The sequence below is a fragment of the Chelonoidis abingdonii genome, chromosome 23, assembly GCF_003597395.2.
Source record: "Chelonoidis abingdonii isolate Lonesome George chromosome 23, CheloAbing_2.0, whole genome shotgun sequence".
NCBI classification, from domain to species: Eukaryota; Metazoa; Chordata; order Testudines; family Testudinidae; genus Chelonoidis; species Chelonoidis abingdonii.
Window position 1 is genome coordinate 7,018,830 of NC_133791.1, and position 15,041 is coordinate 7,033,870.

Sequence of the window (15,041 nt, forward strand, 5' to 3'; positions counted from 1 at the left end):
ACTTTCGCAGCCACTGCAGCATGGAGCCAGGGGGTGTGACGTGATTGCCACGCAGGCCTCCGAAAGGATGAGGGAGCCGAGCTGAGGCATCAGACTGCGCTAATGTCCCTGCTGGGGAGCAGAATGAAAAGACACTGACAGTTTCATGGTGTTTAAATGAACAGATCAATATGGTTTTGCTGAAGTTCTCCCCTAGCTGCATGCAGCCAGCCGCACCAGTGGGTACGGGATTGAGAGGGAGGCCCAAGTAGACAAGGTCACCGGAAGGAACCTTTGAGCTTGTCCGCAGGCTGGCTTCTCGTGCAGCTTTGAAGAGAAAACACCAGCTGCTTCGGTGAAGCTCTTCTAGTTCAGGGCTTCACTCAAGCCTCGCTGTGTCCACGTTTATCCGACACCATCTTTCACAGGGGAATCCCAGTGTGCTTCGAAAATCAGTGAGGCTGCTAGAGGATTGAGACAGTCTCAGCCGCAAAGGTGTGGGGCTGGTTTTTAGGGTTCGATTTTTTTTTTTTTTTTTTTTTTTTTGCCAATTTAGGTGATTAAATGGGAGCCAAGAATATTGGAAAATCTCCTTTTTAAACCATTTCAGAATCACCACAGCTGGCAATAATCTGACCTTTCCTGTCTATAGGACGGTCCATCCCTGAAGCATTCTACAGCTCTAAAGGGGTCTTTCACCTGCCACTGGAATGCAGCCACCTTTGGGGGTGGGATGTGGCAGCTCTTTAACAGATCACAGCAATCTACACAAGAGATGTTTAGGAAAGGTAATGGAGAAGAATCCTGCATCCAGGGGAGAGTGCAGGGCCAATGGATGGAAGCTGGATGTAATTAGCTAAGCTGGAATTTGGCCTGGATCTGTTTCAAAACTGCTAATGGATCTTTAATGACCGGGACATGGATCTTGATTTATTTTCCAAAGCTTTGTCAGTTCACCTTTTAAGAGATCTGGATGGGACCTGATGGTGTCTTTTTAAAGACCTGTTTGCTTTGCCAGGGTGGGGTCTCTTAAAGCATGGCAAAAAAAGGGATGTTTAGTTTGTGGCTCAGAAAGTTTGGATATCGGCTCCTCCAGAACAAATGACCCGTCTCCTAGACAGCATCTTATTGAAGAGACACTGCGCCGTAGCCAGGGGAAAGCAGGAGGAGACACAGTGGCCTGTCTGACCCAGAGACAGGTCACGAGGGCCATTTGTGAGCCAGCCTTTCTAATGTGTAGGTGAGGCCGCCCTCCCAGCCCCCTGGGCGAGTGAACCACTCAACAGCCCCTGCTCGCCTTTCCTCACCCCAGATGTAAAGAGTTCGAGGGGAGTGGGGCTCCCAGGCTGTATGTGAATGGGGTGCTCTGTGCCCAGGGATGTTCCCTGAGCTGTGGGAATCACATGCCAGATGCGTGTGCTCTCTCGCACATGCACAGAAGTTAGTGTCAGGAGGTGCCCAGGACGTGCCCTTGCCAAGGGAGGCATCTTGCAGCAGGAGGATGTGGGGGAGGCTGACTCCCTTATGTCTTCAGCCTGCCTACCCCCTGCTGTTGGTTCTTCTCCTGTTACGATCCCACCCCTCAGCCCATACCTTACACCCTCCAGCTCTGTCGTTTACACCTTGCTCTTAGTTTGGCCCCACCTATGAGTCACTCACCAAGCACTGTTCTCATGTCCTTAAAGCTCCTGCCCTGCACCCACTGCATGGAGAGTTTCCTTTTTAGTGGCTGCGGGGCTGTACTAGCCACGGGGCCAGCAGCTAACGGACACCAGTCCCTGGCTCTTCTGCTGCAGCCGTGTCAGTGATGCCTGTGTGCCACTGCCACTGTATGGGATGTGGGGAAAGCGAGGCACCTGTCTCGCGGCCTGAAAGCTTTGCCTTTGTGAGTGCTGGGAGAGTCCCCAGGACAGGGCCGGCTTTAGGAGGTGCGGGGCCCAATTTGAACAGTTTCGACGGGGCCCTGACAGGGATGACTGGAAAAAAAACAAAAAACCAAAACAACAACAAAAAACACCTGTAAAAAAACATGTGGGGCTTGTATTCACTGGGCGGTGCTCTGAGTCTTCGGCGGCACTTCAGCGGTGGGTCCTTTACTCGCTCCAGGTCTTTGGCGGCACTGAAGGACCCGCTGCGGAAGTGCCACTGAAGACCCAGAGCAAGCGAAGGACCTGCCGCCGAAGTGCCACTGGAGACCTGAAGCGCTGCCAGGTGAGTAAAAATTAAAAAGGCGCCTCTAGCCAGGGAAGGGATTCTCACTGGGTGCGGGGCCGCCTTAGGCGCGGGGCCTGATTCGGGGAAATTGGTGGAATTGGCCTAAAGCCGGCCCTGCCCCAGGACACGCTGCTCCAAAAGCGCAGCCTCTGCTGAGCGAGCCACTTTTCCCGGCCGACCCTCACCAAGCGGTGCCGAGCTGCTCCAAGGCACAGGTCACTCACAGGGGGCCTGGTGTGGGCTTGGCCATATCCAACCCCTCTTAAGTCCCAGGTGAGTCCAGTCTGTGAAATCTTGGGGCTGGGCACCTGCAGCTTCTAAGAATTGGATGACTTCAGAAGCCACTCTTGGAAAAATTAGGCCATGCTGCAAGTTGATGGCCAAACACAGGAGTCCTGGCTCCCAAGCCCCTTCTCTAGGCCGTCGATGATGCTGCTCCGTTCTCCAGGGGGCCGTGCTGATTGTGCCGGAAAGGGCCCAGAGTGTGACGTTGCACTCCATGTGTTTTATGGAAATATACTAATGAGTGTGAATATAATGTAACTGGAACATGCTTCGTGCAAAAGGTCTCTTGTAAGGTATCATTACAAAGCTTATAATCTACTGAGTGTGTTCATCCTATTTGTATGAATGTATCATTCTTGTATCTAAAACTAGGAATATGTAGCATAACTCTGAGGTCCTACTGTAACTTTGCAAAGCGTGGACCATTAATGGTGGCTTGGAATCTTGATGGCTCCCATTACCTAGGACAATTGGTTATGATTGGCTCTGTTTACTTGCAGAACTTCCTGAGTATGTGCCAGCCAGCCTTGGAAGAATGGAGACTAGGAGTCTCACAGGACATGTGACCATGTCACATGATAATGGAATCCATCTTAAACCTGGTGCTTTTCCATTTAGGAGGAGGGGTGGGAACCCAGACAGAGACGAAGGTTTCCCGCCTTGTGCCGAAGCTATAAAAGGGGGTGGAACAGAACAATGGGTGGCCAGTCATGAGAAATCCCTGAGTCACCTCTTGAGCTGGAACCAACCAGGGCTGTACCAGGGGAAAGGATTGAGTCCAGACTAGGATGGAGTCTAGTCTGCAAAAGAAGCTTATTGGAATATCTCTGAGGGTGAGATTTCACTTGTAAACAGGTTCTTAATGTGTTAGGCTTAGATTTCTGTGTTTCATTTTATTTTGCTTGGTAACTTACTTTGTTCTGTCTGTTATTACTTGGAACCACTTAATAAAATCACTTTTGTTTATTAAGTATAAAAAGTAGGATTTAAGTAACTCAGAATAAGTGATTGCTCCACCACATATTAAACAGCTGTGCATTTCTCTCTCAGTTTAGTCTGCAGCTTTGGGGGGATGGACAAGACCTGGGTCTGTGTTGCAGCAGGCTAGCCTGTCTGGGTCAACAAGGCAGGGTTCTGGAGTCCCAAGATGGCATGGAAAATGGGCTCAGAGGTAATCTTAACACATCAGGTGCCAGTCCCAAGGGGGTCTCTCTGACTGAACTGGTCACACAGAAGGAGTGTTAATTTGTCCCCAGGGATGTTGGAGAGATGACCCCTGGCTGTAGGTTTGAAGCACCAGTAGGTGGGATATGCCGGGTGGCGCTGTAGCTGCGTCTCCATTGCTGCATCTTTAGAGCTGGTTTCTGAGGGCAGTCGGTGCTGACTCCCCCGAGGCCCAGGCAGGGTGTCTTTGCCTGCCCTACAGGGCACCTCCCCCTGCACAGCCTGCTAACACGGGAGCCGGCTATGGGGCTGCTTCCTCCTCTGGCCAGGGCACCTCTCCCCACAGTGCTCAATGGCTAAGCGGATGCAGGGTCACCCTGTGGCCGGTGTACACCGGTGAAGCCATCGTAAAGTACGCCCAGTGTAGGAAGCCTCCCCAGCAAGCTCAGACTGCATGCCTCCTCCCACCACAGAAGCCCCTGGCACACAGGGCATGGTGGGGGCATTCCTTCCTCCCAGTTAGCCCCCACTAGCAAACCTGCCCTGGGTCCTGTTCCTATTTGTGCTGGGAGCCTGGTTAGCCCCAGCATAGGGACGAGAGAAGCCGCGATGCTCTCCGCCTCTGTATATGACTCTCCACACTTATTTCGCATCCATCACACGGGTACCAGCCTGTGGTCACTGGGCCAGATTTGGATCTGCAGGGGATGTTCTCCATCCCCCACCCCCCCTTGAGCTGTCTTGTCCCCGTTCTGTTATACAACTCCTGTTTCATTCAGCAAGGCCCCTGGACGTTTGTTCTATTAATAGCTCTCTGTGCTCATGTATCAATGTCTCGTGAGTGATGCCGCCAGAGTCCCCGACAACTGAGGCTAGAATGGAAACTTCAGCAGGTTCCCCACCCCCCACCGGGGTTCGATCCAATTTGTAATAACCCCCCCAATCTTTGAATTAGCAGTGAGACTTGGCCCTTTGTGCCGGACAAAGGGAACGTGATGGTATCTCTAGAACCGTTCCTGGCAAGGAAGTGTGGTGTAGAGCCCCGCAGGCCGGTGCGCGGCAGTAATCAATGTTATCTCCATGGCACACTGTTCCTCTGATAAACCTCCGGTGTTTAGAAAAACCTGCTTGGGTTTTAGCGATCACAATTCAAATGCCAAGCGCTGGGGATTCAAGGTGGCCTGAATTGGCACTGCAGCATGACTTTCTGGGTGCACTGGTCCTGGGTGGCTTGTCTCTCAGAGGAGACATACAACTGAGGTCCCTGCCACCTAGGATTTCTGGCACTTTAGAGGCCAGGTATTAACCCTGCTAAATTTCAAGTCCATTGTGCAATTTTGCCTCCATAAATCCTACCCCCTCCTCATACTTTTCATTGGTTCAACACTTAACACAGAGGATTCCTGATTCTGATTAGGACCCCGAGGTGCTATTATATTACAAATAATAATTGTTATGTGGTGGTGGTGAGTGCTGTTAAGCAATTTCTGTGTTCCACCCCAGAGCTGGCTGCATTTTGGTGGTGCATGAAGTGATTTCAGGTGGGTGGGGCATGTATGTAATCTTTAAAGTGCTTATGATCCCCGCGGATGACTCTCCCAATGACCGTGCAAGAGAATTCTTGTTGCGGTTTGGAGTGAGTCTCAGTGAGTGCAGTTTGCACTGGACATCTCGCCTCGCCCCTACCAGAGGGGACGTGAAAGAGGCAGCTGCTCGCTTTCCCTCTGACTAACCGTGCGGTGGGAAAATGCAGGCTCTGACCTAGGCCAGGTGGCTCTCAGGTGGCAAACGAAATGCCTGCTTTGGAGCAGCTCATGGGAGGCTGAGTCAGCTCATTCTCACCTGCAAATATATTTCTAAGCTAAGTACATATATCCTCGCCCCAGCTGTATGTGCACATGTGTGTGTCCCTTGAAGCGCTGAAAGCGTGTTTCCTCCTGAAGCAAAATCTGAAGCCCAGGCTCTTGGTGGCTATTGAAGATCTAGTGGCTCTTTCCTTGAGTGCGCTGTGTATGTGATGTCTTGGGGGCAGAGGTAGGAAGGCTTAACCCCAGAGGTAGCAGCATTTTAATGGGGCTCTGTGTACATAGGGGAATCCTGCTTCCGTTGAAGTCTAAAGACACAAGTCCCTATAGAGCAGATGACCTTATTCCCAGCTGCTGGGGGTACAATGGTAAGGAAATTGGGGGGTTCTGTGCCTGAGTTTTTCTTAGGGCGGCTGGAGGAGGAGAGGAGGAGATAAAGCTGAGCTGTGTACATCGAGAGCATCAGTGTTCCATCAGCTAATCCAGCCCCTGCCACTGGTATAGAGACCCCAGGGCCAAACAGCCACTAGTCTTATGTTTTGCCCAGAAAGGAGCCTCCTTAATGAGGGAGACCCCCGGCCCGTCACAAGTCCTCGCTGCACAGCGTCGCAGCCTTTGGGGGTTGCCCTTGTGCCCAGCGAGGGAGATTCTCGCGCTGCATTGGTGGGGTCAGAATGAAAAGCAAAGGCAAAAGATGCTCGCGAGCCGGACCTGTGGCTCGGAGGGCACGGTCACCTTGAGAGCTCCTGCTAGCTGGGCCGGCCTGTTCCCCCAACTGTGTCTGGGACCCTTCTCAGCATCAGGGAGTCCTAGAAAGGAGGTGGCAGCTTTGAGCAGCTGCAGGGGGGTAACCGGACTGGTCACTGCCTCTCACCCCGAGGTGGGGCTGATGGGAGTGAGAAGGGCTTGTAGCTGCTCCCTGGGGTTGGTCCTGGGAACAGACTGGCCCCCAGTAACCCTGATCTGCAGTACCCTGGCGCTGTTCCCCGGGGGCTGCTGGTGGGTTGGCCCCCATTCAGCGATTGCTGAGCTGACGGCTGTTTAGAGAAGGTTCCTCTGAGCCGAGGTTTGTTTGTGTAAATATTTGGACGTTTCTCAGGCGTGATTATGCAGCAGCCTGCTCCTCATGCATATTCAGAGGCCTCCAGTGACTGATTTCCCCCGGGAATATTGGCTCAGGGCTGGGGTGACGGGCCCAGAAGAAGGGAAGTGGGTCTGATGCTGGTGGGGGGTGGGTCGAGGAGAGGGGTGCCTGTGCCACAGCTGTGCCCTGCACTGGGAGCTCTGGCTGGACTGCAGTGAGCAGGTCTCTGCAAGGGCCTGCTGCAGGCTGCTGTGATGCTGATGGGCACTTGGTGGTGGTTACCAAGCACTCTTCCCAGCCACTGATTGGCTTCGTGTCGGAGCTGCTCCCCTTATCGGGGGGAAATTGAACTACACTGGGGGAATCTAGAGCTCGCCAGGCCCCCTTTCCCCATCTCTCTTGTCTTCTCATAGCTCATCCCTGGCTATCCTGCTTCTTCTCTCCAGGCCCTGCCCCGGTTACCTGGATGTAACTCTCCTGAGCCTCTGGGCTCCTTAGTCTTTCAGCAAGTTCATGTTCTAACCTTTCTCTCATGGTGCCAGGCTGTAGCATATGGGGATTCCACGCACACACCAACCAAACCCAAGCATCCCGTGCTTGCTCTGGAGCAGCAGAGAGCAAGGAGTTGGGGAGCCCCTCGTGGGGTAGGGCAGGAGGGAATGCTGGCAGGTGGAGTCTCAAGGCAGATATCAGAGGGGGAGCCGTGTTAGTCTATAAGGAGCCACAGGACCCTTTGCCACTTTTACAGATCCAGACTAACAAATGTATTGGAGCATGAGCTTTCGTGGGTGAATACCCATTTTGTTGATGCACGTCAAGGCAGGTAGAGCACTTGTGGCTTGGAAAAGCACAATTCTGGAAGGCTCTGCTGCCTGGCGGTGAGGTGGATCTGGGGGCCTGGAGCCTGTGATAACTCCCAGCCCTCGCTCCGGGGAGAGGCACTGTGCTTCCTGACTCACCGGCTCTGATACAGAAGCATCCCTGCTGGCTCTGCTGCCCGGGTTCTTGTTGGCTGGAGTCTGTGCCAGTCCCCTTGGCTGTGGAGGGGCTGGAGGGTCTGGCTGGAGCCTCGGCTCAGCTGAGTGGGGACTCGGCTCTATTGCCATCTGATGGGTTGGCATGGGGTGAGATGAGCGTGCTGGGTGTCTGGCCAGCTCCCAGGACTCCAAGTTCGAGAAAATACCTCCCCAGCTGGAGCCAACCAGCCTGTGGGCAGTCTCCGCGCAAATGGACTGTTGGGATGAGGTATCTCTTAAGGTCTCACATTTCACTGCCTGGGTAAATTGGGAGACTATGAAAAGCTTTTCTGTGCTGTGCTGCAGGAAGTGGCTTGGCTGGACTCTGAGCCTTCGCTGTGGGCCAGTGTGCTCCGGGCTAGCTGGTTCTAGGCTGGTGTGACAATTTGAGAACTCTTTCTATTCTGTTTGACACTGGGGAAGCTGGGTGTATCTGTCAGACTGCACACTCCATTTTCCATGTGGGGCTTGTCTGCTTTCTCTGGTGTCGTTTTACCTCCCTGTCTGACTGAAAGCCCAAGGGGTGGTGACACAGGACTAACAGCAGAGGGTCGTTAAACATTCATGGTCCTTGATTCACATGGAAGCCCGCTTAGAGAAAGAATTGGCTACCCTACCACCAGAAGAACCAGTCTGTCCAGGTGTGCTGGTAGCTAAGCTATGGATCACCTGATAAGGCTGATTGGGCGGTCACCTGATAACGGGACCTGGACGTTACTAAAGAGTTTCTCACTGGCCCTTTGAGAGAAAAGGCTTTACCCAGGAAGCGTGCCAGAGAGGCCAACGCTCAGTCTCAGAACGGGAACAGGAACGGGAGTTCTTGATTCCCTGTGCTCACACTACTGGACCTCCTTCCCTAAAATCCTGCCTCCGGTGATATTACAAATAAACTCTGTGAAAACACTTCTGTTCCCATGAGTGTTGGTAGAACAGCAAACAAAAAGCGCTTGACTTGCCCCCTTGCAGCATAGGGGCCAATGAATGGAGCATGTTTTCTACTATCATCTGCTGATGCTTCTCCCTTTTATGTCCCCCCCCCACACCCCCACACCCCCCCGCAACAGGCATCATGTACATTACGTTATTCCATACGACGGGGACCAGTCGGTGGTGGATTCCTCGGAGAATTACTTTGTGACTGACAATGTAACCAAGCAGGAGATTGACCTGATGCTGGGACTTTTGCTGGGCTTTTGTATAAGCTGGTTTCTGGTGTGGATGGATGGAGTTCTCCATTATGCTGTGCGAGCCTGGAGAACCAGCCGACGGTACGGTAAGTGCCTCCTTGCGAGCTCCCCACCCCTGCTCGAGTCCTGTGGCTCATCAAAGGAAGTTTGAACGGTGGTTGTTCAGGGGTTGGGGGGTTTAATATGCTTTTCAGAGGGTTTGTATGTTTGACTAATTTGTCACAGGCTTGTTTGGCTGAATTCCAGCTCTCTGCATAAAAAATGAACTTTACCTGTAAATATTTACATGAAAATCCATGGCACCATGCAGGGGGATTTGCTGGAAAGTGATATTCACTCGCGAACGCATGATGGAGCCAAGGAGTGTTTGCTGGAGAACGAAATGTATGTGGAAAGTCGTATTGTTTGCACGTGTAAATGTGTCGTATGCAGGGTTGTTATAGCTGTGTGGGTCGCAGGAGCTCAGAGATTCACGGTGGGGGAGGTAATTCATTCAATAAAAGATATTAACTTCTGTTGGTGAGAGAGACGAGCTTTTGAACTTACACTGGGCTCTTCCTGTCTCTCTCACAACAGAAGTTGGTCCAGTAAAAGATATTACTTCTCCCACCTTGGTTGGATAAATTTGTGGCATTCTGGGAATTCGATCGCAAGATTAAATGTGTGTAAACATTTCTGTGTATATATTTACAGCGAGGCATCAACTTGAGGTGGGAAGTTTGATGTTGGCGGCAGGGGGAAATTAAATGTCCATGTGTACTGGTGGTGACATGATGAGATTCTCTCACACACACCCCTCCTCTGGTCTTGAAGCTTCCCTAGTTGACCAAAATTGTTCCAGATACGGTCATTTGTGCTGTGCGTGTTGGGGAATCTCCACTTGGCAATGGCAGCAGTCAGAAGGGACTGGGTGGGTTGGATGCCACTTTTAGCCACGAGCAGGAGCAATAGGAACATAGCAGTTACCGCACTGCATCAAACTTGTGGCCCATCAAGTCTACAACCTGTCTCTGCCAGCAGCCAGCCCCAGATGCGTAGAGGGAAGGTTCAAGATCCCCTTTCTCTAGTCCCATGGTTTACCAGCACAGGCTTTCCCTGGTATTGTGACTGGAAAAGAAATGGAGAAAACGGAATAAAAATAACAAAAGGCAACTTGAAATCCTATCATCTAATCAGTGTCTGTGTAAATTACCCTCTCTAAATGCCAGTTGATGTCTGTTAAATTACAATTTTTTTTTTAAAGAAAGCTTTATGTGCAAACCTATACAAAAAAAAAAAATCCTAATTAGGGAAACTGCTTCTTTCTAAAAATTTCCATCAAAATGATATTAATTTCTCATTAGAGCTTCCAAATCCCCAGCAACCCGCTCAAGCAATTTCTGAATTGGGCTGTCTCTTGAGACGCTTGTGCTGTCTGTTCCGAAGTGGAAGGCTCGTTTTCAGAGGGGTCCTGCAAGATCTAAGGTATATAGCTAATGATGGGGCCCTCCAGCCATCCCACCTGCAGCCATCATCTCGTCAGATCTCATGAGCTAAGCTGGGGCGAGAGAGGTTAGCATGTGGGTGGGAGGAGAGAGAGATGGCTGGAGCATCCCAGCCTTTGAGAGCTGATTTCTTTAGTTATGTGTCTGGTTGAAGTATCAATAACTGGGCAGAATCTTCAAGTCCCTGTAAACAGAGTCTTCATAGACGATTGTTAGATGGGCCCTTTCCCCCTTTAAGTTACTATCTCTTTGATCTAGCTGGCTTTTCTTTCATTCCTTCTTTTCGCTTTTCTGTGTACACCTGCCCAATGAACATGGGGCGGGGGTTAAGTAGCAAGTGATTCGTTAGGTCAGTAAATTGCAGGCCAGAGATCTAAATGTTCAGGACAAAATAGGACCCAGCTGGGAAAAATAAATACCTTCCCTTCGAGCAGCCCGGCAGTGACGTGGAGCTGGGATGCGTCTGGGGAGCCAGCCCATGGCGTCCAGCACTTTGGGCACCCCTGGGTAACAGCTGCAGGGGGGGATGCAGCAGTTTTGTCACTTGGCCGGATGTGCAGAATGCAGCTGTAATGGTGGTAGTAGGGAGGGCAGCTCTTGGATACAAAGGTAGCCTGTGCTCCATTGGGGGAGGGGGGTGAGCGCCCCCCACAGAGTGTCTGGTGAATCAGCGTTTGGGCACACTCCTGCGCTTGGCTCTGTGTGTCGGCGTCTTTGTGTGTTGGTGTGGATTTGTGCACAGGTGTGTTCTTGTGTCTGTGTGCGCCCATGGTTTGGGGTGAGTGCGGGTGTGTCTAGGCATTTCCACGTGAGCGCACGTGCAAGAGTTGGTGGGCCGGTGAGCGAGCTCTGGGTGGCTGTGTGTGTTTGGGAGCGGGCGTATGCGCACACAGGCAGACAGCTGTTTGTGCCTGGGTGTGTGTCCATGTTCACTTTGCTCCCATGCTTGCATTGCTCTCCTGGGAGGTTATAGCCGAAGAAATGCAGGCTGCATTTCATAGCTGGCACCTTTATTGGGAACCCAGCATGGGGACTGGCTCCACTTGGAATAATTAAGCAGCTCCATTGCTGAGAATTATTAGCCCTTGTTGGACTGGGGTTCTGTCACTGACACGCCGGGTGTTACAGAAGAACGGCCCAATAGAAGTGAAATAAAGTGGCTGTAGCTGAGCAGGGCTGGAAATGAAATTAACACCGTGTTTGTTGCTGCAAGGACGCACTGAGGTTTTAACATATCCAGCTGCTGTTGTGTGGTGCTTTCCGGCCTCACAGCATTTTGCTAACTGATTAATCTGCTCATGAGCCAAGAGTAATTATTACCATAAGCTGCATTTTACAGAGGGGAAACCGGGGCACAAAGCAACTAAATGATCTGCCCAAAGGGGCGGGGGGGAGGCTGAGATTAGAACTGTTGTATTAATTTAGATGCAATCTACGGCCCCTAAGAGTGAAAGGTGGTAACAGGACCCTATTGCCATCCAGCATCAACCGTTTTAAACAAGGTTCAGCCTGCTTAGTACCATGGCAAACACACCACTTAAAAACCTTGTATTAAAGATCCAGAATACGAAGGAAATCGAGTTAAAACGAAAGCCAAACGTGATGCTTTACATTGCAAAGGCTTTAATAGCATTCTGGGTTCCCTTTGCCTTCAGCTGGAGAGCATTTTTAGAAGGAAAAGACCTCCTGTCTGGTAGCCTCTGAGCTGGTTTCCGAGACGGTGCCTACTGTCCTTTTTAGGGAAAAGAGGAGTTAGTTGAGATGGGCTGGAACTGTTTTTGGTTAAAGACCAATTCTATTTTCTAGAACCGTGGCTCCCAACCTTTCCGGACAACCGGCCCCCTTTCAGGAGTCTGATTTGTCCTGTGTATGGGGCCGGTGCAACCATTTAGGCGACCTTGCCTAGGGTGCTGGCATTTGGGGGGGCGCCATTTCTTCTGCAGCGACCGCGGCGGACGGATCTTCGGTCGTCCCGGTCTCCGCCAGCATTTTGGCGGAGGGAGCTGGGGCAGGGGAGTGTGGCGAGGGCCGCCTGCAGCAAGTAGTGGGGGCACTCAGGGGAATCCCGCCCCAGCTCGCCCCTGCCCGCTCCTCCTTGAGCATGCCGTGGCCGCTTCACTTCTCCGCCTCCAGGCTTGCAATGCCTAAGCGATTGCCCACAAGCCTGGGAGTGGGAGAAGTGAAGCAGCCATGGCGTGCTTGGGGAGGAGGTGGAGCAGGGGTGAGCTGGGCGGGGGTGCCTCGGGCGGAGGATGGGGAGCTGCCGCAAGGGGGCACCTGGGTGGAAGGGGAGCTGCCGCAGGGGAGGAGCGCCCCGGGGGAGGGCGGGAAGCTGCGTTGGGGTGGGGGTGGGGGGCGCAAGGTAGAAGTTTCGCCTAGGGCGCAAAACATCCTTGCACCGGCCCTGCCTGCGTACCCCCAAGTTTCACGGCCCTTAATAACGACTTGCTTACAAAATCAGACCTAGAAATACAAAAGTGGCACAGCTCCACTGTTACTGAAAAGTTGTTGACTTTCTCATTTTTACCATAGAATGATAAAATATAGCTATTGGAATATAAATAAATATTGTACTTTCAGTTCAGTGTATGGCAAGTCATTGTCTGTATGAAATTTTAGTCTGTACTGACTTCGCTAGGGCTTTTTATGTAGCTTGTTGTAAAACTAGGCAAATATCTAGGAGAGTTGATGTCCCCCCTGACAGACATTTGTGTATCCCCAGGGGGACGGGTACCCCTGCCCGCACACACAGAATTCTGCTCTTGGCTTTCAAATTTCATTTAAAAAGTTCTAGCTTTCCAATTGTGAAGAAAACCTGCCCTAAGGGTAAATTGTTTGGGGTTGTCTTCCTGAGTTTACAAACTGCTTGAAACTGCTGCTTTGAAAAGTATAAACTATCCCATTCCTCTCAATGGCTGTTGACATTTAAACTATTAGCAGTAGAGTTCAGAGTCAACAGTGTTAAACTATTTCACTGATGAGTGATTTTAGCAGAACTCTTCAGCTAATCATCATATCCCACGCTCCAGGACTGCCTCCTACGCTGCCCCAAAGAGGGAAGTCAATATCAAAATGAATACAGGGGTCACGGTGCTGATTGGAGCAAAGTCCTTGCAGCGACAATGAAATATTCTGCAGAGTGTAGGACCAACGTGGTATGGGGTCCTCTGAGCTGTGCAGGCTCCTTGCTTTAAAATAATACTTCTCATTTATATAGTGCCTGCTGTCCATGCATCTGAGAGCACTTGTGGACAAATCTATACTCAAAGAGGGTGCAGGGTTTGGGGAGACTCCTGAGGGGTTACACATGTGACATGGGGGGCTCAGGAGAGCAGGGCAGAGGTGGGCTGGGACTGCTCCACTGGAGATCGCCAGTGCTCACCTGTGTTACTACACAGCGGGAATTATGCGTCACTAATACTAGCCTCAGCTTTCAGATGGAGAAACTGAGGCATGAGGAGAGAGGACGCGACTTGCTGCCAGGCCACACAATGGGTCAGATGCTGAGCTGGGACCAGAACTTATAGGCCTGCTTCTTTCTCACCCCTAAATACGCTCCTCTGCTTTCTGATGTGCCACCTTCTAGTTACACAGCATGTGTTATGCACCGGTGCCATCTTGGCCATCATGCTGGAGCCTGACCCTGAGACCTCCCGAACTAAAAGCATCAGCTGCTGTCATCTGAGCCAAAGCTCTCCAGCTGAGGCTGTCACAGGCTCCGGGAGATGACATGTCCTGACCAATGGGTTACAGCCCGTTCAGCCCCTAACTGCTTCTTTCTCTTTTCTTTCCCCTGCCAGACAATTCTTGGTCTTGGATTCCGAAATTTTGTAACTTGAAGGAGTTCAGGAAACGTCAGCACAGGCAGTACGAGGAGGCCACGGGGAACATGGTGCACATCAAACAGAAGCTGTATCATAACGGACATCCCAGCCCCCGACACCTCTGAGAAACGCCTTCCCCTCCAGAGACTGCAAAGCGATTTTAGAACTGGGCTTTTAGGGGAACCTCTGTGAGTTCGCTCCTCTGTGGAAGACAGTGGAGGACGCCATTTTATTTGTCTAGGCGGTGTGATTCTGAGGCACACCGCGAATGCACAACTAAGCCAGTTCTGGCTGCAAGGCAGCCAAGACATTGCACTGTGTTCATCATTTTATTGTCGGACTGCTGTATATATGTAAAAGTGGGGGGGGCGGGGGAAGATTTGCATTATACTTCCAAATCCCCATCCCCACTGATTGAAGTTCTCCTGCACCTTCAGTGTACCTCTTTTGGAGTCTGTTCTAGGGATCTGCTCTCCAAAGACGTTAGCGATGCTCAGTCGAGAGCTGGAATGCCTTTCAAAGAGTTTTGCTCCATGATGCTTCCTTTCTTAGGATGTCTTATGCCGCCGCAGGTTTGGATGGAGGCTCGTGCTGGCGCGTTTCCAAGGTGCAGTGTCCCGTTTTCTTTGGTTTGGAGTTATTAATTTTTTGCGGTCAATGAAGTTCTAGAAATACACAAACGATTCATTCTTCCTGTTGGCCTACAGCGAAACCTGCCTTAAGCAAAGGCCCCCTAGAAAGCTGCAAAAAATCACCCACCAACCAATGGGATTTTAGCATTTTAAGAGGGCTGATCCTGCTCCGTCTCACACCAGTTTTATGTTGGTGTCACTCCATGTTTACACCACCAGGCGAGGAGAACTGGAGCCAGTTGCTCTGGGGGCGAGAGACGAGAATAAAACTCACTGAGATAAATGGAGTTACATCTGCGGTGTAAGCAAGGGGAAAAATCAGGCCCACCCGTTGCTATATAAATGTTAAGTCATTCACCACCCCTCT

The 15,041-nt window shown here is 51.4% G+C and overlaps 1 protein-coding gene across 2 annotated transcripts in view; it reads left to right on the forward strand.

Moving 5' to 3' along the window:
• TMEM240 (transmembrane protein 240) overlaps positions 1-14,401 on the forward strand; it is a 28,762-nt gene extending 14,361 nt beyond the window's left edge. For both annotated transcript variants that reach the window (XM_032779950.1, XM_032779948.1), the window contains exons 3-4: positions 8,612-8,820; positions 14,019-14,401. In XM_032779950.1, coding sequence (XP_032635841.1) covers positions 8,612-8,820; positions 14,019-14,167 — 358 coding nt within the window. In that variant the 3' untranslated portion in view covers positions 14,168-14,401. The remainder of the gene's footprint in view (positions 1-8,611; positions 8,821-14,018) is intronic.
• The last annotated feature ends 640 nt before the right edge of the window (positions 14,402-15,041 follow it).